Source organism: Cervus elaphus, chromosome 18, assembly GCF_910594005.1.
Source record: "Cervus elaphus chromosome 18, mCerEla1.1, whole genome shotgun sequence".
NCBI lineage: Eukaryota > Metazoa > Chordata > Mammalia > Artiodactyla > Cervidae > Cervus > Cervus elaphus.
In genome coordinates, this window is record NC_057832.1 from 52,838,551 (window position 1) to 52,861,444 (window position 22,894).

At 37.5% G+C, this 22,894-nt stretch overlaps 1 protein-coding gene across 1 annotated transcript in view; it reads right to left on the reverse strand.

The window, feature by feature from the left end:
• Window positions 1-22,894, reverse strand: part of FBXL13 (F-box and leucine rich repeat protein 13) — a 209,643-nt gene that overhangs the window by 155,362 nt on the left and 31,387 nt on the right. The window contains exons 5-7 of the mRNA XM_043871784.1: window positions 22,027-22,181; window positions 20,615-20,724; window positions 18,506-18,670 (exon numbers count right to left, since the gene is read on the reverse strand). Of these exons, the coding sequence (XP_043727719.1) occupies window positions 18,506-18,670; window positions 20,615-20,724; window positions 22,027-22,181 (430 nt within the window). The remainder of the gene's footprint in view (window positions 1-18,505; window positions 18,671-20,614; window positions 20,725-22,026; window positions 22,182-22,894) is intronic.

Genomic DNA, 22,894 nt, shown 5'->3' on the forward strand with positions numbered 1-22,894 from the left:
TTAAATCATGAGTATTTCCCAATACTCACCCTTTGGCACCAGCAGATTCTTAAAATTTCTCTCCCTCAAAGAGTTTGTTCATTCTTAGGGCTTATATGATATTTACGATAACAACCTAATCAAATTGTTTAATGCTATACTTTCAGTAAGAAAGGAAAGGTTGTGTGGAATTAGAAAGGGCACTTAAATTTATTGTGGACTTCCTCTGTGCTAGGCATTTCATGTCAATTCTTAGAAGACTCCTGTTATGCGTCCATTGTTATCCTATTTTAAAGATGGAGGGACCTAATTCCACATTACTTTCCAGTTCTATCTGGATTAGGCTTGACAAATAAGATACAGGATGCCCAATTAAATTTGAATTTTACATAAACAGCTAATAGACTTTTAGTACAAGTATGTGCCACATATTGCATAGGACAAAGTTATCCTAAAAAGGAAAAGCAAACTTGAGTTTTAAATTTAGTTGGGCATTCTATATTTTTACTTGCTAACTCTGGCAACCCTCAACCTGACTGGGGTCTCCCATTGCTTGTGCTTGTCCTGTAGCTCTGTATATAGACCCCCAGTGTCAGCCTGGCCATCTGTCCCTGATCACTTGCTTGTCACCATGGTCATCACATGTTGACAGCTCCCATAGCCTGATCCATGTGCTGTACACATCTACAGGACTCTCATCAGGAAGGAATTCTTCCATGCTCAATACACGGCCGAGTTGTGGCTGTTTGGGCAAATCTTCTGAAGACTATTCTCTATCACAAGCAACTTTGGGACAGTCTTCCCCTCACTCCACCTAGAACTAGCACCACCCTGGCAGTCATGCTTCTGGTTGAGTACCCCACTGGCATATAATTCACCTCCAGGAGAAAATACGGATAGAGAACTGATTTAAAAGAACAAAGCCAGAACACTTACTCGGCAGGGGACATAACCATGATCACACACACACACAAAGGCAGAGAGGCATGTCACAGCTCAGGGCAGCATATGTGCCCCAGAAAGGGAGAGTAGACAGGATTTGTGTTCAACATTTTTTCACCATGGATAAGACTGTAAGTATCATGTTTATGAAAGCAGTGAATTCCACAGGCTGTACGACATAGCTAACTCACTGAATATTGGAACTAGTACCAAAATCAACAAGATGAAATTGAACAGAAATAACAGGAACCACTGTGTTGAGGTTGCGAATAGCAGTGACATAAAGTAAAACTGCTGGCCAGCAGTTCAGATAAAGAAGACCTCAGCATTTTTGTTCAACACAAGTTCAAGGATAGGCATTATGATGTAGTAGGGGGAAAGACAAGACTTAGATTCAGACATACCCTATCTCAATCCCTGATTTCACCACTTAGGGAAAGAGTGGGAGCTTCTGGCAGACATCTGTGCTACATTCCCATGCAGACATGTCTCCCTAGTGGGAACCCTCTGAAGGCCACAGCAACTGACTGCTGAATAGCCTGCCTTGAGCACGATGGTAAAAGTCCCTGTGCCCATCCTTGTTTCAGAAACTGTGGAACCTCCTACCTTCAAAGGACTGAGTCAACTTAGGAAGCACAGATGTGATGGCCAGTGTGGGCTCAAGTGCAGTGTTCTTCTTGGGTACTTGGGCTCTAAGATTTGCACAACCAAGGAGCAGGACCCAGGGGGAATTAGGATTACAATTCATGATTGAGATTGACTTTACTGACTGCCAAAAGGGGGCATATAGCAAACTGACCTAAGGCCATCAGGGAACACACATGAAGGGTAACTGACCAAGACTAAGGGAGAGAACAGAAGCCTTTCTGGAAATGTAGTCTTTCTGGAAAAGATGACATCTGAGCTGTGCATTACAGGAGTGAGCCAGTCAAAGAATAGAAGGGGGCCCTATACAGAGAAGGCATAGTGACTGCAGAGAGTGTCCTATACTTGGGTAATAGACTAAGTAATGCAGTATGGCTAGAGCTGAAGGTTCCTACAGAGAAATGGTGGAGGATGAAGCTGAAAGATGGTGACGGGCTAGATCAGGAAGGGCTTTGTGGGCAATGTTAGAGCCAGTGGGGAGTCAAGGAGAGATTTTTAAGCAGGAAAGTGACGTGAATAAATGTGACTTTATAAAGACAGCTCTGGTGGACAAATGAAAAATAAGTTGGAAGGTCAAGGTCAAGAATAAGTGCTGGGAAAAAAAAAAAGAATAAGATGCTGGAAGACCCAACTAAGGTGCTTTGATATTAATAATGGCACTGAAAGTAATGAGTGCCAAAGAAAATGGAGAGTAGAAAGTATGAGAGATTACATGTTAAAATGGAAAGGTAGGGACTTCGCTGGTGGTCCCGTGGTTAAGAATTCACCTGCCAATGCAGGAGACATGGGTTCGATCCCTGGTCCAGGAAGATGCCACATGCCCTGGGGCAACTAAGCCTTTGTGCCACAACTATTGAAGCCCAAGAGCACCCTAGAGCCCATGCTCTACAAAAAGAGAAGCCACTGCAATGAGAAGCCTACATGTCACAACTAGAGTAGCCCTCACTCACTGCAACTAGAGGAAGCCCTTACATCACAGTGAAGACACAGCACTGCCAAAAATAAATAAATATAAATTTTAAAAAAGGAAAATGTATTAATAAAAGAAAAGGAGGACAGCATATGTAGTGGGGAATAAAGGAGGGAAGTTTATCATAACTCGCAGATTCTAGCTAGATTACTGGAGTCGATGATGATGCTGTTCATTTAGAAACGGGATACAGGAGAAATAGAGGGTTGGGGGAGGCAAATGATGAGTTCTACTTTGGAAATGATGAATTGGCTTGTACCTTTGGAACACCCAAGTAGAAACCATTTTAAAAGCAGTTTTTTAGTATCTCTGTAGGTAGGTGGGAGGTAAAGTCAAGATATTTTACAGCTCTTACAAGGAGAAAAATATATTAGCTCAAAAAAGGACGGTTGAGAAATGTTTTATAGAATAGAAATGAGTTGCATACAGTTATAGACACAAGGAAATAAATTAATAGAAAGAAAGAAACTAAAGGGGCCAGGGAAGGAGCACGGGTAGCAGTTCCATCCTATTTAATTTTACCTTATAGTGCAGTAAAAGGAGAGCTGTCTTCTGAGTATACCACACAGCTTCTTGAGTTAACTGGTAAATTGCCTAGTGTGGATCATAAGCCATCTGAAACAGATGGTAAACTGCTAAAATGAATTAGGTTCCACCACCCATTTCAATGGAACATTGTATAGTATGGAAAGAAAAACACTTGGCAAGCAGAAGCATGAGTCAGGAGTAAGTGGTGAGTGGTGTGAGTCATGCATGCATTTAAGATCGTCAAAATCCTGGCTCTGCTCCTGACTTCATTACTTCTGAGCTTCTCATCCCTCTAGATGCCCAGGCTCAATGATATCCTATCAGCCTCCTCACTCATTTTTTCACTCTACATACTACCTGCTTCAGAATTCTGTGAGTGCTTTGGTTCTCACATGGGCCCTTTCCTTTTTATTCCCACTAAATGTTTTTTTCAAGTCTGCCATCAGGTCACTGCCCACAAGTTTAAGCCCAACTCCTGAGTAGACACTCAAGGCCTCAACGATATGGCTCTGTCTCATTTTTCCAACTTTATATCTTGCTACTCCCAACACATTATTTTCCATTCCAGTCAAACTGACCTTATTCACCCATACCTGAACTGTTTCTACCATTTTCCTGGCATCATTTTTCTTCTAATTCTCACCAAATACCCCTGTTTTTGTTCTGTTAGAAAAGTGTTTCCTGACAGTACTATCTACAACAGCACACCCGTCACTTTTTCTTTTTCAACTGAGATATGTTGTTCAGTCACTTAATCATGTCTGACTCTATGCGGCCTCAAGGACTGCAGCAAGCCAGGCTTCCCTGTCCTTCACTATCTCCTGGAGTTTGCTCAAACTCGTCCCTAGAGTCAGTGATGCCAACCAATCATCTCACCCTCTGTTGCCCTCTTCTCCTCTTGCCCTCAATCTTTCCCAGCATCAGGGTCTTTTTTAATGAATTGGCTCTTCACATCAGGTGGCCAAAGTATTGGAGCTTCACTTTCAGTATGAGTCCTTCCAATGAATATTCAGGGTTGATTTCCTTTAGGATTGACTGGTTTGATATCCCTGTAGTCAAAGGGACTCATGGGAGTCTTCTCCAGCACCACAGTTCGAAAGCATCAGTTCTTCAGTGCTCAGCCATCTTTATGGTCCAACTTTCACATCCATATATGACTACTGGAAAAGCATAGCTTTAATTGTATGGACTTTTGTTGGCAAAGTGATGTCTCTGCTTTTAATATGCTGTCTATGTTTGTCATAGCTTTCCTTCCAAGGAGCAAGCATTTAATTTCATGAAATTAATTTTATTAATTAATTTTAATTTGTTCATAAATTCATTTTAAATTTCATTTAATTTCATGGCTTCAGTCACCATTCACAGTGATTTTGGAGCCCAAGAAAATAAAATTAGCCACTGTTTCCATTTTTTCCCCTGTCTGTTTACCATGAAGTGATAGGACTGGATGCCATTATCTTAGTTTTCCGAATGTTGAGTTTTAAGCCAGCTTTTTCACTCTGCTTTTTTACCTTTATCAAGAGGCTCTTTAGTTCCTCTTAGGCTTTCAGCCATTAGGGTGGTGTCATCTGCATATCTGAGATTGTTGATACTTCTCCAAGCAAACTTGATTCAGCTTGTGATTCATCTAGCCCAGCATTTCCCATGATGTACTCTGCATATAAGTTATATAAGCAGGGTGACAATATATGGCCTTAAGGTACTCCTTTCACAATTTTGAACCAGTCCATTATTCTATGTCTGGTTCTGTTGCTTCTTGACCTTCATACAGATTTCTCAGGAAGCAGGTAAGGTGGTCTGGTATTCCCATCTCTTTAAAAATTTTCCACAATTTGTTGTGATCCACACAGTCAAAAGTTTTAGTGTAGTCAGTGAAGCAGAAGTAGATGTTTTTCTCTGGCATTCTCTTGCTTTTTCTATGATCCAGTGGATGTTGGTAATTTGATCTCTGGCTCCTCTGCCTTTCCTAAATCCAGCTTGTACATCTGGAAGCTCTCCTTTCACATACGATTGAAGCCTAGCTTGAGGGATTTTGAGCATTACTTTGCTAGTGTGTAAAATTAGCACGGTTGAACAGCAGTTTGAACATTCTTTGGTATTGCCTTTCTTTGGGATTGGAATGAAAACTGACCTTTTCCAGTGCTGTGGCTATTGCTGAGTTTTCTAAATTTGCTGGTGTATTAAGTGCAGCACTTTAACAGCATCGTCTTTTAGGATTTGAAATAGCTCAGCTGGAATTCCATCACCTTCACTAGCTCTGTCCCTAGTAATGCTTCCTAAGGCCCACTTTACTTCACACTCCAGAATGTTTGGAATTCCATCACCTTCACTAGCTCTGTCCCTAGTAATGCTTCCTAAGGCCCACTTTACTTCACACTCCAGAATGTCTGGTTCTAGGTGAGTGATCACACCATCGTGGTTATCCTGATCATTAAAACCCTTTTTTGTACAGTTCTGTGTATTCTTGCCACCTCTTCTTAATCTTTTCTGCTTCTGTTAGATCCTTACCTTTTCTGTACTTTATTGTGCCCATCTTTGCATGAAATGTTCCCTTGGTATCTCTGATTTTCTTGAACTGATCTCTAGTCTTCCCATTGTATTGTTTTCTTCTATTGCTTTGCATTGTTCACTTAGGAAGGCTTTCGTGTCTCCCTTGCTATTCTTTGGAACTCTGCATTCAGATGGGTATATCTTTCCCTTTCTCCTTTGCCTTCCACTTCTCTTCTTTTCTCAGTTATTTGTAAGGCCTCCTCAGACAACCATTTTGCTTTTTTGCATTTCTTTTTTTTAAGGATGGCTTTGGTTACCTCCTTCTATACAATGTTACAATCCTCTGTCCATAGTTCTTCAGGCACTCTGTTTATCAGATCTAATACCTTGAATCTAGTTGTTACTTCCGCTGTATAATCATAAGAAATTTGATTTAGGTCACACCTGAATGGTCTAGTGCTTTTCCCTACTTTCTTCCATTCACATCTGAATTTTGCACTGAGGAGCTGATGATCTGAGCCACAGTCATCTCCCAGTTTTGTTTTTGCTGACTGTATAGAGCTTCTCCATGTTCACTACAAAGAATATATTCAATCTGATTTTGGTATTGACCACCTGGTGATGTCCATGTGTAGAGTCATCTCTTGTGTTATTGGAAGAGGGTGTTTGCTATGACCAGTGCATTCTCTTGGCAAAACTGTTAGCCTTTGCCCTGTTTCATTTTGTACTCCAAGGCCAAACTTGCCTGTTATACCAGGTATCTCTTGACTTCCTACTTTTGCATTCCAATCCCCTATGATGAAAAGGACATGTTTTTTTGGTGTTAGTTCTAGAAGGTCTTGTAGATCTTCACAGAATGATTCAACTTCAGCTTCTTGTCTTTAGTGAATATAACTGACATTAATGTTAGTTTTAAGTATACAACATAGTGATTCAATCTTTGTATATATCACAAAAAGATCACAGTAAGTCTAATTAACATATATCACCACACAGCTACAATTTTTTTCATGTGATGAGAATTTTTAAGATCTACTCTTAGCAATTTTCAAATATACAATATAGTATTATTAACTATAGTCACAATACTGTACATTACAGGACTTACTTTAGAACTGAAAGTTTATGCATTTTGACCACCTTTACTCATTTTGCCTACCTCCACCAGTCTGTTTTCTGTATCTATGAGTTCATTTTTTCCTCTTGTTGTCTGTTTTTTTAGATTCTACGTATAAGTAAGATCATACAGTATTTGTTTTTCTCTTTATGACTTATTTCACTTAACATAATGCCTCCAAGTTCTAACCATATTGGCAAAAACGCCAAGATTTCCTTCTTTTTATGACAGAATAATATTCTAATATATGTTACATATAATAATTTCACATTTTTTATGCATTCATCTGCTGATGGATACTCAGGTTGTTTCCATGTCTTGGCTAATTGTAAATAGTGCAGCAGTGAACATGGGGTATCTTTTTGAGTTAGTGTTTTTGTTTTCTTCAGATAAATACCCAGAAGCAGAACTGCTGAATCATATGGTATTTCTATTTTTAATTTTTTTTTTGAGGAACTTCCATAATGTTTTCCATAGTGGCTGCACCAATTTGCATCCCCACCTTTGCTTTTGGCATTCCTTTTAGTAAAGGTGTTCTTCTTTTACCCTGATGTATTTTCTTCATAGCATTTAATTCTGTGTAACATGTCCTTTTGTGTTTCCTTTTTTACTATCTTATTCTTCACACTTGCCCTGTGAGAGCAAGATATTTGTCTAATCCATCACTATACCCCTAATACCTAAAATGGAGCCTGTGTATTATAGTATTATAGGCATCCAACATAGTCATTAAAAAAATAAAATGACATCCTTGAGTACCTGCTTGTGCCAGTCTCCTAGATGCTGAGGATAAAGAAATGTAAAACATCAATAGATAGAAAGTTCAATTAAATAGAGTTGGGAGACCAGAAAGAGGATCTTTCACACCTGTAGGGAGAACAGAGCCCAAGAAGAAGGACTCCTCTTCCTCCCACGGCAGAGACTCAGCCAGTGAGAAGCCATGGACTCTTTGTTTACTTAGCCCTCACTCACAACTTCCTTCTCCTTCCCTATAAAAGTGCTCACCTTCCTCTGACATGGGGGGACTTGCAAGTGACTCACAATGGTTACAGACCTCTGATTGCAATTCTCTGCTGATTCTGAATAAACAAACCTTTGCCAGAGAACTGTCTGACAGTGCACTTGTTTTAGTTCAACAGAAGTAATCAAAACAGATGTAATCCCAGTACCCCAAAAGCATGTAATTTAGTGGGAGAGACAGACAAAAAATAAGAACACGGTTAAAAATTAATATTAATACTAATTACAGCGAGAAGTGCTATGAAGGAAAAGAACAGGGATTGATTTTAGATTAAGTAACCATTTGTAAACTTCTTGACTTGGCATTACTGATTAGGGCTAAAGCAATAAAAGTCAGGTCTATGGACAGAGCAATCTTGTACCAAAAATAAACTGATCCTAAAACAATTTTTAGATGTTTGGATTCATTTGCTTTTTTATCCACACCACAAATTGAGCCAACATACACATAGTTCTTTGATGGAGCAGTGTAGTTTTGGAAGCCTCCCTTATGTGAAGTTCACACAATACTTTCCTAAGAAATCTGGAACCAGTCTGCTTTGGTGAATTGAGGTCAGACTGACCCCTGAGGTTATCAAAATATGGACTCAAAAGTCATTGAGAATACTCTTTTGTTTTAGAATCCCAAGTAATTTAATCTAACAGGCTTGGACCATCTGGTTTTCCTCCTGCAACATGGTACAAGTTTTAACAGTTATCCAGTTGTTGTTTTTTTTATCCCCCAAGTGAGATGAGTCATCAAACTATAAAATCTGAAGGCGATTTTGTAAATTTTTGCAAGTCCACATACTATTATCATTTACAAACAGAAAGTTATAGGTGTTTAAGATGAAAGATGGCCCTAAGATACTACTTACATTATTAAGCTAATTAAGCGCTCTTTCATTTTATGACAACTGAATTACTTAACTAGATTATTTAGACTTTCCAAATTCATCAACATAGGAGGTTTTTTTTCTGTATTGCTTGCCAAACTACACACATACAAAAAACCTTGCATTTTCATGGAAAATAATCTTTGCCAACCCTCTCAACTAGCTCTGAGTTTGACTGATAGTGTATGAGCTCTACCATCTGCTAACAAAGCAGCCTTTCATAATGGATAAATGATACTAAGGAAAATGATAGTGAAACATAACCTGACTTGTTTTCATAAGTTGATGCAACTGAACATAAAAAGCAAGCCTACACTTTTCCAAGTGAAGTTCAAATTGTATCCCAATAATTGAAACTGGGTGCTGTTTGAAATTATTCCTTCAAAACATTGAGTGAGTGAGTGAAGTCGTTCAGTTGAGTCCGACTCTTTGCGACCCCGTGGACTATAGTCCACCAGGCTCCTCCATCCATGGGATTCTCCAGGCAAGAATACTGTGAAACATTAGGCAGTCTAAATACATAAATCTCTTTTAAAAGCTAACACTTCCAAAAACTTTAAATAAAGTTTAGATCCAACTCATATTACATTGTTTAAGTCCCCAAGAATTAATTGACCAGAGAAGTCACCAAATTAAATGTCATTTTAAAACTATGATTAAAAAAATTAACTCTGAAAATCTATTGTATTAATAGGCTTAATAAACCCAGTTCTTCAAGACATGAGTGTTAGAATCATTAATTTCCAGTTTTACACTATAAGTTTACTCTTTTATTACCTGTACATTTTAATGGATATCCTTGACAACTTATTTGACTGGGGAAAATTTGAGAATGTCTCCAAAAATAATGCTGTGCTTTAGTGTCATGTCAAGATTTAGTAAATTTTAAAAGTTACTCTTTATTTTTTTTAAAGGTAGTACAACTAAACAGATATATAATGGCTCTTAATTATTGTTTTTTGTTTCATGTTTATTTTACTCCTATGTATATATATTATGGGGCTTCCCAGGTGGAACCCACCTGCCTGCGCAGGAGACGTAAGAGACGCAGGTTCCATCCCTGGCTTGGGAGGACCCCCTGGAGGAGGGCAAGGTAACCCACTCCAGTATTCTTGCCTGAAGAATCCCATGGACAGAGGAGCCTAGCAGGCTACAGTCCATAGGGTTGCAGAGTCGGACACAACTAAAGCAACTTGGCATGCATACATATTATAAATTATTATTTTACATATATATGAATAGCACATTCATATATGTGTGTGTGTGTGTGTGTGTAAATATATACATACATTCTTTTTACTTAGAATTCTCTAAGAGGAAAAACCAAAGTGATAAAGAGGCTATAATTTTAGCCAAGTAGTCAGGAAAAACAAGTGCTGGTCTTAGTTTCATAGCTGTCTGGCTTTGGGAATGTCATTTAATTTCTTAGCTCCTCAGCTGTCCCTCCTGAAAAAGGTAAAATCTCAGTATAAAAATCTGTTCTTTTCTAGATCATGCTATGGTTTAACTATTCTGGCAGACTCTATAAATCTATCCCCAAAGAACTCAATATCATTCCAGACTGAGGCGGAGTGGGAATTGGAATAGAAGGAGGGACAGGAAGCCTGATCATTACCCACGACATGATGTCACAAAGCAATATTTAAAATGCAGAAACTGGCAATGATTTTCATTGTCCTCAGCAACATCCCCAATAATTTTACATGTTTCCCATATATTGATAGAAGTGAATCCAAATGTCAATTAATTCAACATAAATTCTTCTCTGTAAGTTTAGTTTTGTTGGGGTGATGAGCAAGGGCCAGGAGGGTTGAAACAACCAACAGTCAAATCACTAGTGAGTAGCTGGACTTTTAATCACTATATTATCAAACTAAAAGACTTCTTATGAGAAAACATGCAAGCTCATTTCTCCATCAGAACTGCTGAAGTTTCCATGTACAAGTTTCTGTTAAGGCCTGGATCACATTAAAAAATGGTTTATTGGCTCCTGGGTTCTGTGGTTCTTTATCAGTTGGCATTTTTAGTTCCTCTAAACTGGAAGGAAAGCTATAACAATGAGACATCACTTTACCAACAAAGGTCCAACATATTAGTCAAACATAATATGTCAAGATATTAGTCAAAGCTATGGTTTCTCCAGTGGTCATGTACGGATATGAGAGTTGGGCCATAAAGAAGGCTGAGCGCCAGAGAATTGATGCTTTTGAATTGTGGTGATGGAGAAGACTCTTGATAGTCCCTTGGGCTTCAAAGATATCAAACCAGTCCATCCTAAAGGAGATCCATCCTGAGTATTCATTGGAATGACTGATGCTGAAGCTGAAGCTCCATTACTTTGGCCACCTAATACAAAGAGCTGACTCACTGGAAAAGATCCTGATGCTGAGAAAGATTGAAAGCAACAGGAAAAGAGGATGGCAGAGGAAGAGATGGTTAGATAGCATTATCGTCTCAATGGATGTGAATCTGAGCAAACTATTAGAGATAGTGAAGGAGAGAGAAGACTGAAGGGCTGCAGTCCATGAGGTCATGAAGAGTCAGACATGAATTAATGACTGAACAACAACAGCAGAACTGGAAGGTGGAAGTGGCTCCTTTGCAGCCACTACATCTTGTTTCTTATTTGTTGTAATTGTTGTTTTGCTTTTCACTAAAACCAACACATTTTTTTCCTGATAAAGAGGAATGCCCTTTTAAATACTGACTGATGAATGGCAGTTTAGATCCACCTTCAATGAGACTGACCATCTGTTATCTCACCCAAGCCCCCACTCACAGTTCCATGGCAGTCTTGCAGTTAGATGTGGCTTACTGGCAAAGTTCTAATCTAAGGCACATCATGGGAAGTCTTGACTGTGAAGTCTTAGGGAAACTTTGGCTTTCCTAATAATCGAAGGTAGACAACCTATTGCCTTCCACCGCTGTGATGTTCCTCCTTCTTCTGGGCTGGTAAGTGAATATGAGGTTGAAAGAGGAGAAGCCATATTGCAACCATGAGACAATAACCAAGAGGATACCAAGGGTTGTGAAGTGAAAAAATAGAAGAATTCCATTTTTATTGGCATTGTGGAGAAGCAGCCCCAAATGGCCTTCTTCTGTTATAGGGAAAAAACAAGTCCTTGTTTCTTTAAGCCCCACCATCAGTCATGTTTTCCTGTATTGGTAGGTGAAAACAGTATGACCTGATACCTTAGAGAATTACTAGACCCAGAGTGTTGTGCCTAAAATAGCTACTTTGAAGCACAGTGCACTGTTTGCATCTAGTCAGCTTCTGAAACTAAGGACTTAAATGTTTTTATGCTCTCTGTAAGTCACCTATATGGAGGCCCATAAAAAGAAAGGTACTGTGTTCTTGAGGCCTAAAGATTGTTCAGAACCTTATCCTTTCCTCTTCTGTTTCCATCAGCACTAGATATTTTTTATTTATTGAAAACTTACTTTTTTATGTCTAACCATCAATAATTGCTGACTGTCACAGCACAAGAAATAACCTGAGGAAAACTGTGATCCTTTTATTCTAGATCTGTACTACCTTTGTAACCTTGAATTGGAGCAGCATAATCTAATTTTTTTTTCATTTATTTTTATTAGTTTGAGGCTAATTACTTTACAATATTGTAGGGGTTTTTGCCATACATTGACATGAATCAGCCACGGATTTACATGTGAATCTAATTTCTTAAATGACATATTCATTCACTTGATTAAATATTTTAAAATATTCTGTATGCTTGTAAATCAGAGAATATAATATGAATAAGACATACTCCTAGACATCCAGGAATAATTTCATATGTATTTCATTGAGTGCTTTGACTAACAGGCAACAAAACTATGTTGAGAAACTATCTTGTGTTTGAAGTTAATTATGCCACTTTCTGTCAACTGCCCCTCATGGACTCAAAACTGACATTAATAATGGCCTGAAAATAGCTTGTATCACTACCTATGGCAGAATTTAAAGAAAGGTATCTGATATAAATATTCTATATTATATACACAAAATGCCATTAGAACAGAAAAGGAAGCAAAGATGGGTATGGATGGTACATTTGAAAAGAGAGTACAAAGATTAGGAAAACAGAATTGAGGAAAGGGGTCAGGAAGTAAGCTGAAGGAGTTCCTACCTAGTGGCATATAGTTATTCAGTGAAAGATGGAAAGTGAAGGTGAAGGACAGTGAAGTAGGGTAGTTAGCATGAAAAATTGAACAGTGGTAACAGTCTGTTCAGGGTGCCACAACAAAATACAATAAATTAGGTGGCTTAAACAACAGAAGTGTATTTCTTATAGTTCTGGAGGGTGGGGAGTCCAGGATCAAGTGTCTGTCCAATTTGGCTCCTGGTGGGAGCTCTCTCTTCTCTGCCTTCTTGCTATGTACTCACATTGCAGACAGAGCTCTGGTGTCTCTGCCCCTTTTTGTTCAGGCAACTACCCTACTGGGTTAGGATCCCAACTCTATGACCTCATTTAAGCCTAATCGTCTCTTCACAGGCCCTGTCTCCAAATACAGTCACATTGGAAGTGAGGGCTTCAGCATAGAAATGGGGAGAAGGAGGGACACAAACATTTAGTCCATAAATGAGAGCTTCAAAAGTTTCTGTAAGAAATGGAAGGAAGAGACCCATGGAAGGATACATGGGCACTGTTTGGAGCAACTGAAGTTAAATACCATTCAGGTTCAGAAAACCATGATAGCCCAGGCTTTCTGCATAGAAGCATTTATTGGTGGCTTGTGAGAGAAAGAGTGCCAGGCAGGCTCACTAAGTCAAGGAAATAGATAATGGGGTTCCAAGATGTTGAGGTTGCTGGAATCTATTGGCAAAGTGCTGGAAAAGTGGAAGTTACACAGAAAAGAGGGCTCAAAAAGTCTGCATAGGGATCCTTGCCTCTTTGACTGCATTTTAAACAGTGTGTCTGTGCAGGGGACATGCCTTGAGGCTGAACAAGAAAACCACTCCTGGGGACAAAGCATGTACCAGGAATCTGTAAACAGTACAAGTCTAGTTCATACTGGACTGGGAAATTTACAAATTGAGACAAATCAGAGTAGAGACATGTCACAGAACACTTAGGGCATTCAATAAAGATCCAGGAAGGTCACTTGATAAGAGTAAGGATAAACTAGCATAAAAATATGTTATTCTAGTCTTTCCTTAACAAAGCTTAAGTATAAGCTGAGAAAAGATGAAGCCTGTCTTCAAGTAAATTAACTGCAAAACCCAAGTTAATGCTTCTTAAAGGAAATAGGCACTCAACAATGTAACTTACTAAACATCTAGCATATGATAATTAAAAAATTATAATATCTGTAAAGAAGAAGGAAAATCTTACACAACACATAACCAAGAGAAAAATTTAGAACGTAAACACATAGAGAAATTACAGGGATAATAAAACTGGTAATCAAGTTCTTTAAAACAGCTATTATGAAAATGCTCAAGGATTTCAAAGAAAAATGAAAGAGAAAGTAGAAAAATGTTTTAATGAACCAAATAACTTCTAGAGCTGAATGTAACATCTATAGTGAAAAAAATCACTGGAATGGCTTAATAGCAGATTAGACACTACTGCTTTTTTTTTTCCCCCTAAACAAGCACTGTTTAATTATTTTGAAGTTATGCAGTCAACAATAAAAACAAAATTAAAAATCCCTACTATAAAACTAGCCAAATGTCACTGCTGCTCCTGCTGCTAAGTCACTTCAGTCATATCCGACTCTGTGTGACCCCATAGATGGCAGCCCACCAGGCTCCTCTGTCCCTGGGATTCTCCAGGCAAGAATACTGGAGTGGGTTGCCATTTCCTTCTCCAATGCATGCGTGCCGTCTATGGAGTCGCACAGAGTCGGACGCGACTGAAGCAACTTAGCCAAATGTCACTAATAATCAAAAATTTCCTTGCTCTACATTCTGAGGAAGTTATTGTTTATTGCAGCCATCCTCTCTGTCTCTTCCTGAAAAGTTTCTAAACTCAAGATTGACTGGATGCATTTTTCCCCTTTTAAGGTAGCTGAAGAAAAAGCAGGTTAATGAAAGCTAGTAAGAATTTTAAAACATTGTAAGTTCATCCTACTTCCAAAATTCAGCAGTATGTTGCAGGCCATCTACTATACAAATCATTGGTGCCTTTTTGGGCTAATTTTATGAGTAATTAAACAGAAGTTAATGACTTTTTAAAAAACAGTTGCATATTTACTGTGCTGAACTTGAAGACATTACAATAAATACTATTCAAAATGAAGCACAGGAAGGAAAAAAAGTCTTAAAAAAGGAAAAGGAACTCAGTGAAATGTGGGGAAATACTAAGTTGTTTAATGTATGTGCAATTAATTATGTATTAATTAATGTATGTGTATGTGTAGTCCCAGAAAGATAAAGAAGAATGAAAAATATTTGAAGAAATAATGGCTGAAAACTTTCCAAATTTTCTGAAAAATATAAACATATATATCTATGAGTTCACTGAATTCCAAGAAAGACAAACACAAAGAAAACTACAAGGCATATCAAAATCAACTTGCTGAATATTCAGTAATAAAAATAAAAGTCTTCAAAGCAACAAGAAAGGAAAAAGACACATGCATATAAAGAAAAATATTCCATTGACTTCTCATTTAAAACAATGATACAGAAGATAATAGAATGACATCTTTTAAATGGAATGAACGAAATTTTTAAAGGTTGAGAAAATACAAGCTAAGAAAATTAAGCACCAACAGAAATGTGCTTCAAGAAATGTTAAAGGAGGTTCTTCATGCTGAAGAAAAATGGTTCCAGATGAAAACTCAAATCTAAACTAGAAGAAAGAACACCACAATCAATCAATTTGTGGAAAAATAGAAAATACTTTTTTCTGTATCTTTAATTTCATTAAAAGATCCCTTCCACTACCCTTTCACTTTCTTCTTTCAACGCAGTTCAATCCTTAAGCCATTAGATTGGTCCAAGCGAAAGAAGCATCTGTGCCAAGGTGAGGGGCTCATGGGGGCTCTGTTTGCCCAAAGCAAGGCATCAGAACTTGGGGAGCATCCATTCAGTGGAGCAGCCTTCCTTGCACAGGGTTTTGGAGACCAAGACAGGTAAGGAGGGTGTCCCTTGGGGGAACAGGTAAAGACAGTTCCCCCATGTCCCCAAGGGGGAATGGCCCACAGTAGAATATCAGAGCCTCAGTGGAAAAAGGAAGACAAATGAGGAAGCATGGCTCACTGTGGGATGCTGGAGCCCAAGAAGAGGACATCTGCTCAGCACAGACGGAGACAAGCAGAATGAGAGGGCACTAGTCCCTGTGGAAGAACCGTGTAGGGTATTGGAGTCTGCAAGGAATGAGGGGGAAGTCCCTAAGGAGGGACAGCCATTGTGGGATATAAGAGCCTGAACAAGACAAGAGGATGGCCTAGTGGTTTCCCTACTTTCTTCAAGTCTGAATTTTGCAATAAGGAGCTCAGGATCTGAGCCACAGTCAGCTCCAGGTCTTGTTTTTCCTGACTATATAGAGCTTCTCCATCTTCGGCTGCATATAATCAATCTGTTTTTGGTACCAACTATCTGGGGATATCATGCTGTGCTATAAAGTAGGGAAGTGCTCAGAGGATAATAGTTATGTGTCAAAGGGACATAGAAGGGAACTTGAAAGGACTCCTACTTCTGAATCTGGAAGAATTTGAGCTTCAAAATAAATAGTGTTGGTAACAGATTATATATCTCATTGAATAAAATAGAAAACCATGAGTCATACAGATATAAATAAACTGAAAGGTTGATGAGGAATGGGAATATTTACATAATTGTAAAGCACCTCCTCGCAAAATGCATATCCATTTCAAAGAGGGCAGTTGAATAGTGGAGAAGCAGACACCACCTTAAACAAGCAATCACCTGTGAAATCACCAGTCCTGGGCAAATCCAAATTCTGTATCATGTAGTGAGAAGAGCACAGTCTAATGTCTGTGGTATTTCTAATAAAAATTCACAACCTGAATCTATTCTGGAGAAAACAGAACAAGTTAAAATAAGAGATCTACAATAAAATTGGCCTGATTTTCATGTCAAGGGAATGAAAATTAAAGAAAGGCAAACTCAAGGAGACAAATGGCCATGGTAATCAGCTGTTCTTGTGTGATTCTGGATTGCATCCTTTTGCATTATTGGGACAACTGGGGATACCCAAATTAGATCCAAGGATTTTGATGGCTAACTTCAAGAGGATGCCCTTGTATATAGTGAAAACTCCAGTGATATTTAGGGGTCATAGGTTATCATGTCAACAACTTACTCTCAAATCATTCGGAAAAAAAGTACTTTGTATTGCACTTGCAACCTTCCTGTTTGAGATTGCTAAACATTAAAAATACACATTGGATGAAATATAATTGACTCTTTAAAGGAAAAATAAACTCTAGTGTAGGGTTTATAAACACATAAAAATAAAGTACATGGAAATAATAGCATGAAGCACAGGAAGAGGAAGATGAAAGCATACTCTTGCTAGGTTCTTATATGTAAAGTGATAAAAAATATTTTAAGGCATAATCTGAAATGAATTGAAAATTCAGGTGCTTACAATGTAAGCAAACATTAGCAGTCAACATATAGGAGTTCAAAGAAAAACCAGCTACATAATTTTAGGAAGGAGTTTGATATGGCTTAGAAAAATAGCTAAGAATGACATATTAATATGACATAAAAAGAAATAATCAGGGCAATAGTAATGGATTTTGTTACATAAAGCTTTAAATTTTCTCTGGTCAGACTCCATGGGCAAAACTGAAAGCAAGCATGAAGTGTAGGCATTAAGGGCTTCCCTGGTGGCTCAGACGGTAAAGCATCTGTCTGCAGTGCGGGAGACCTGGGTTCGACCCCTGGATTGGGAAGATCCCTTGGAGGAGGGCATGGCACTCCAGTATTCTTGCCTGGAGAATCCCCATGGACAGAGGTGCCTGGCAGGCTACAGTCCACAGGGGCCACAAACAGTCTGACCCGACTGAGCAACCAAGCACAGCACATTAAGTGTAGGGGAAAAAAATTTCAAATATATTCCAGACAAAAGGTGAAAACTACCAGTATATAAAGGGTTCTCTTATAAGCTGTAAGAAAATTATAGGAATTCCAATTTAAACACAAAGAAGATGTGAACAGGCAATTTATAAAGAAGAAACAGTGGACAAAAATGTCCTCATTCTGACTCTGTGCTATACATAAAGTGCGAGATGAAATATATATACAGGTATACATCTTGTTCCCCAAAATAACTTGAGCTCAGTTCCACATTTAGAAAGATGGGTTTACTACATGGGATTTTATAATGTAAATCTGCCATCAACCAAAATAAGGTGATATTTTACAATTCTTCCACCATTTATCAGGTAGTCCCACAAAATAGGGATTACATATTTATCAAAATAGGACAGAATATAACCAGTAGTTGGAATTATGGTTTACATTTCAGAGATCAATTCAATGAGTTATAAGATATAGATACATGATTCTTGTTTTTATAAACTCACAATCTAAGGAAGAAAGATGAGGGGCATAAATATATTTAACTAACTGAAAGTTGCTTTATGACAAGCCCCATTTACATTCCAGAGTGTAGGTGTAACACTAAGGTTAAAGGATTAGGGATTAGAAATTAAAAGGTATGCAGTGAAGCATCTAAAATCTGTTGTACCTTAAATGACAACATGTTCTTGAACAAGGAAGAAAAGAAGGACATTTTTTCATTCTTATTTACTATTTCTTTAATTTCTCCACTTTTGATTATTATAACAATTTACAGCCATCCAAATGGATGACTTTCAAAAACTGAGATAACCCAAAGGTAGTTGTAAAAAATATTTTTTCTTCAAAATATGGTTTCCATCATTCATACAAGGTTCATAAAACCACCCTTTAAGAAATTATCAAAACAACTAGTTAAGACATGAATTCATACGAACCTGTAATATTGCTCTTTTGGGTAACTGTGAAATGTCAAATTCAGTAATCCCACCTACAAGAAAGCCTTCAGACACAAATTGTTCAGGAAAAACGTGTTCTTCTTTAGACCTTGTTTTGAATTTTAACTTGGAGAATTTTTGTAATTGAAGTTCATGCTTTAGCATCTGCCATGAAAATAATTTACAGGTTCCATGGAATTGTTGTAAGGACTAAATGAGATGACACATAATAAAGCACAATGCTTGATACAATGATAGCACCAAATAAACATTATCATCATTGTCATTATATAAATTATCATTGTCCAGAGCATATGTAATAGTCTCTGAACCACCAAAGCATTATAGATCATTTCCACTAGTTGTCATACAATACTGGCATAGGCAGTCACCTTGAAGATGTGGTCCAGCCTTCTCTTGTAGAAATGAGAAAGCTGAAACCCACAGAGTCAAGGTTCTGGTAATGACAGAACTGATACTTGGGGCATGGAAGGGTAAGGGTTACCCTGGAGCTATAAGAGGAGAGTCAGGGGACTTCTTCTCTGGTCCAATGGTTAGGACTTCACCCTCTCACTCTCAAGAGCCCGGGTTTAAGGTCCCTGGTTGAGGAACCTAAGATGCTAGAAACCGTGTGGCATGGCCAAAAATGGAAAAAAACAATATATATATATATATATATATATATGTATACATATATAAATGTTTTTCTTTAAAAAATGTCAGAAGGAAAGAATTTGGAGAATTGCCTGATGTATCATTACAGTAAATCCCCATTTTTACTTTCAATACATTCATTAAAGTGCATAATCAAGGAAAAAACCCTAAAGGGCAAAGAAGTGCTGTACCCACACACACACACGCGTTTGCTGTAATATGTGTGCGTATTGGAGCCTGAGGGAGAGCGCACGACGGAGAGCTGGCGCATGGCTCTCTCCTCCCAGCGGACACCTCATCCTCACTCCACCCTAGTGAATGCAGTAGTGCTGTTAGGCCAAGAAATCACATAGCTAAAATAAAACAGTTTTTTAAAATACTCAATTAACTATTTAATGCATATCTACTCTAGTATTCTTGCCTGGAAAATCCTATGGGTAGAGGAGCCTGGTAGACTACAGTCCATAGGGTCGCAAAGAGTTGGACACAACTGAGCAACTTCACTTTCACTACTTTCACTTATATTAAGGATACTATTACTCTGTCATATATAATATACACTATCATATATATTTATATATATATATCAATTACTACAAAATATTATGTTTAGTATATGGGGATGGCTAAAGAGAACAGTTCTGCCTTCTCTCAGGGACATTCAGTTTAAGGGGATATAAATGGCAGCCTGGTCACGCAGTTACCTTTTCACCAGGAACCATAAAACGGGGTTTAATTTCTTCCTATTTTTCTCTTTTCTATTTATCCCGACTTTATATTTCAGACTAATAGTAAAGCATTACATACTAAATAATGTAACTACAAAAATTCCAGCATGTCTCTGTATCTGTTCCTAGTAGTTACTGTGAATATTCTAAAAAAACATTAAATTATAATCTACTATACTGATAGCTAAAGCAAACTAGAGATGTTTTTATTATTATAAGTTTGGAGGAGTTTGCTTGGATCCTCTGTTTTGACTGCTTTAATTTCTAATAGGTGTCCCAGTTAAGAATGATTCAAGTGTAGAAATTTAATAGTTTTAAAGATAATTTAGTATTAAGATTTTATCTGGAAAAGAATAAATTTAGTCTTTATCATTTATTTCTATTATAATCATAGCAAACCATTTCTCTTCCACTTTAAACATTTATTTCCACCTAAACACTTGCTTAAACAAAATTCTTAGTGTCTTTATCAACAAATTTAAGGGAAATGTTAAGAAGATTTTTCCTTGATGTTGAACTTCAAATGAAAGAGCAAAATTTATTAGGAAATATTTTGGGTAAGTGAGGAGGCATTTAGATTATTAAATTAAAAGAACAAGGACCCCACTAAAAGTATATAATATTCAAGTTGTTAGTGTTTTCCACACATAGCATTGTTATCTGAGACAACATCAATGTAACAGCAAAGTTCAGTTTCTAAAAAAAATAAGTTTACAATATGCCATACCAGCTCATCTTCTCTCTTTCTAAACTTATGTCTTGCTCTATCCCTCCATTTATTTAGGGTAATTATCATCTTGTAGCAGTGGAACATCTTTTGTATCCGCAATAGTGCATCTGAAGAAAATGCATTAGATTACTGTATATAATTACACAGTATTATAATTAATATTCTATCAGGTTTATAATATGAAACAATGCTGTGTCTGATAGTTTTTATTTTAATTGCATCTGAAATTGATTACTTTTGACAGCAATATATAGTACTGCTGAGACTTCATTAACTTGTAAACATCACCTTTGCCCTTATAAATTAAGATATTATAGATGTAGCAAAATGCCAAGTTATATAGCATTTCCTTTTTAACAAATCTGTTCTTTATAAAACCAGAACTTCCAGATTTATTCATAGAAATAGAGTCATGAGATAGTACTTTTATATACCCTGTGATTAAATAGATTGCCATATATATACATATATATATATATATGTAAGCAGAGGTCCAAAGCTCAAGCATAGGGGCCAAGCCAGGAAGGAGGATGATTAAGGCAGGCCTTGGGGACACCATTCTTAACTATAGCTAATTGCTTCCTTTCAGAAATAAAGACCCACTACCTGCTTAGTCGGTAAAGAATCTGCCTGCAATGTAGGAGACCTGGGTTCGATTCCTGGGTTGGGAAGATCCCCTGGAGAAGGAAATGGCAATCCACCCCAATACTCTTGCCTGGAAAATCCATGGACAGAAGAGCCTGGTGGGCTACAGTCCATGGGGTTGCAAGAGTCAGACACAACTTAGCGACTAAACCACCACCACCACCCTTATGTTAAAATCATCAGAGTCTACTCTGAGGTACCAATAGGAGCCAATCAAGAGGAAAGGATTTACTGATTCGCAGCAGCCATAAACAGGTCAATATGTAGTTAGCTGCATGAAATCTCTATTCCTGCTCTAAAGAGCACATACATGCACTGTCCGCTCATTACAACTATCAAGGGTTTAAGTAAAAGAAAATTGTTTTTCTTTAAGTTTTCTCAGAAATTCATTAAATGAAATATAAAGAATAAAGAGCTCTTTATAAAAAACAATTTTGATATCTAACTGTCCATCTACCTTTCTATCCCAACTCTTTATTTTGTAAAAAAAAGTTAATAGTAGCTCCCTATTTATATTGAACCTTGTATATATATCACACAAATAGATATAGAATTTTATTTTGAATATGCCTGCTTTCTATTACACTAAAACTCTTTGAGACAAATCTCATTAAATACTTTAAATTAGTGACTTTACATTTCATGACAGTATTATAGACATAAAAATAATAAATTCTCTAGTAAAAATTATGTTTAACTGTTAAGTTTGTTGAAACTTTGGATCCATGAAAACAAAAACCAATTGTTACTGTATAAGGATTTACCTCTAAGTTGTTCTTTTCTATTTTTCACATAAGAGTGCCAGTGATGTAATACATGTTTTTTAAGTCTGAAATTGTCATATACTATTGCTGCTTCCATTTTTTCAGCCAGAACTTCGTCTTCATTTGTAAGAGGTATTGCTATCTCTTTCCATGTGCTATAAGCAGAAAATACAGGAATATAATATTTTGAAGTTACAGTAATACATTAGTAAATAAACAGAGACAGAAGTAATATACTGGGCCTCCTTTACCTCCTCAAAAACCACAGCTTCAAGAAAGCTGTTAAATTATTTGCATTGTTTTATTTACAGTCAGTCCTTGCATTTTCTTGAAGCTTGCATTTCCCTTGTATACATTTCTAAAGCCCCCAAAGCTCTGAAATTGAAACTCTTTTTTTTTTTCTTCTCCCATAACCTATTTAGAGGCAAAGCTAGACCTGACCTATATTTTGCATCAAAACTTCTCAGAATCTGACACATAACAGTTCATAGTATTTCTTCATTTCCCTTAGCAAGAATATACAAATACGTTTTATTGTAGAAATACTAATGTGTTCAGATATGTTTGGTTCCAGTGTGCCATCTCAGACACAACTGAAGATGTTATATAATACACAGTGTGTACAGAGATTTCCTTTTTAAAAAATTTTTTAAGAAAGGGAATCTAGTCTCCTCCTTATGGGGCAGTGCAGCTCTAGACCAAGCTGTATCTGTTTGGGAAGGGAGGAAAAGCAGTAGCTGGCATCCACAGCAGCTTCTCCAGGTGAGTGGTGCTGGAGAGGTGTGTAGGACTCTGCGTGGCCAGCCACAGAAGCTACCCCAAAATTTAATATCCACTATGTCCCTTTTGTTCTTCTGTTTGCTGTTAA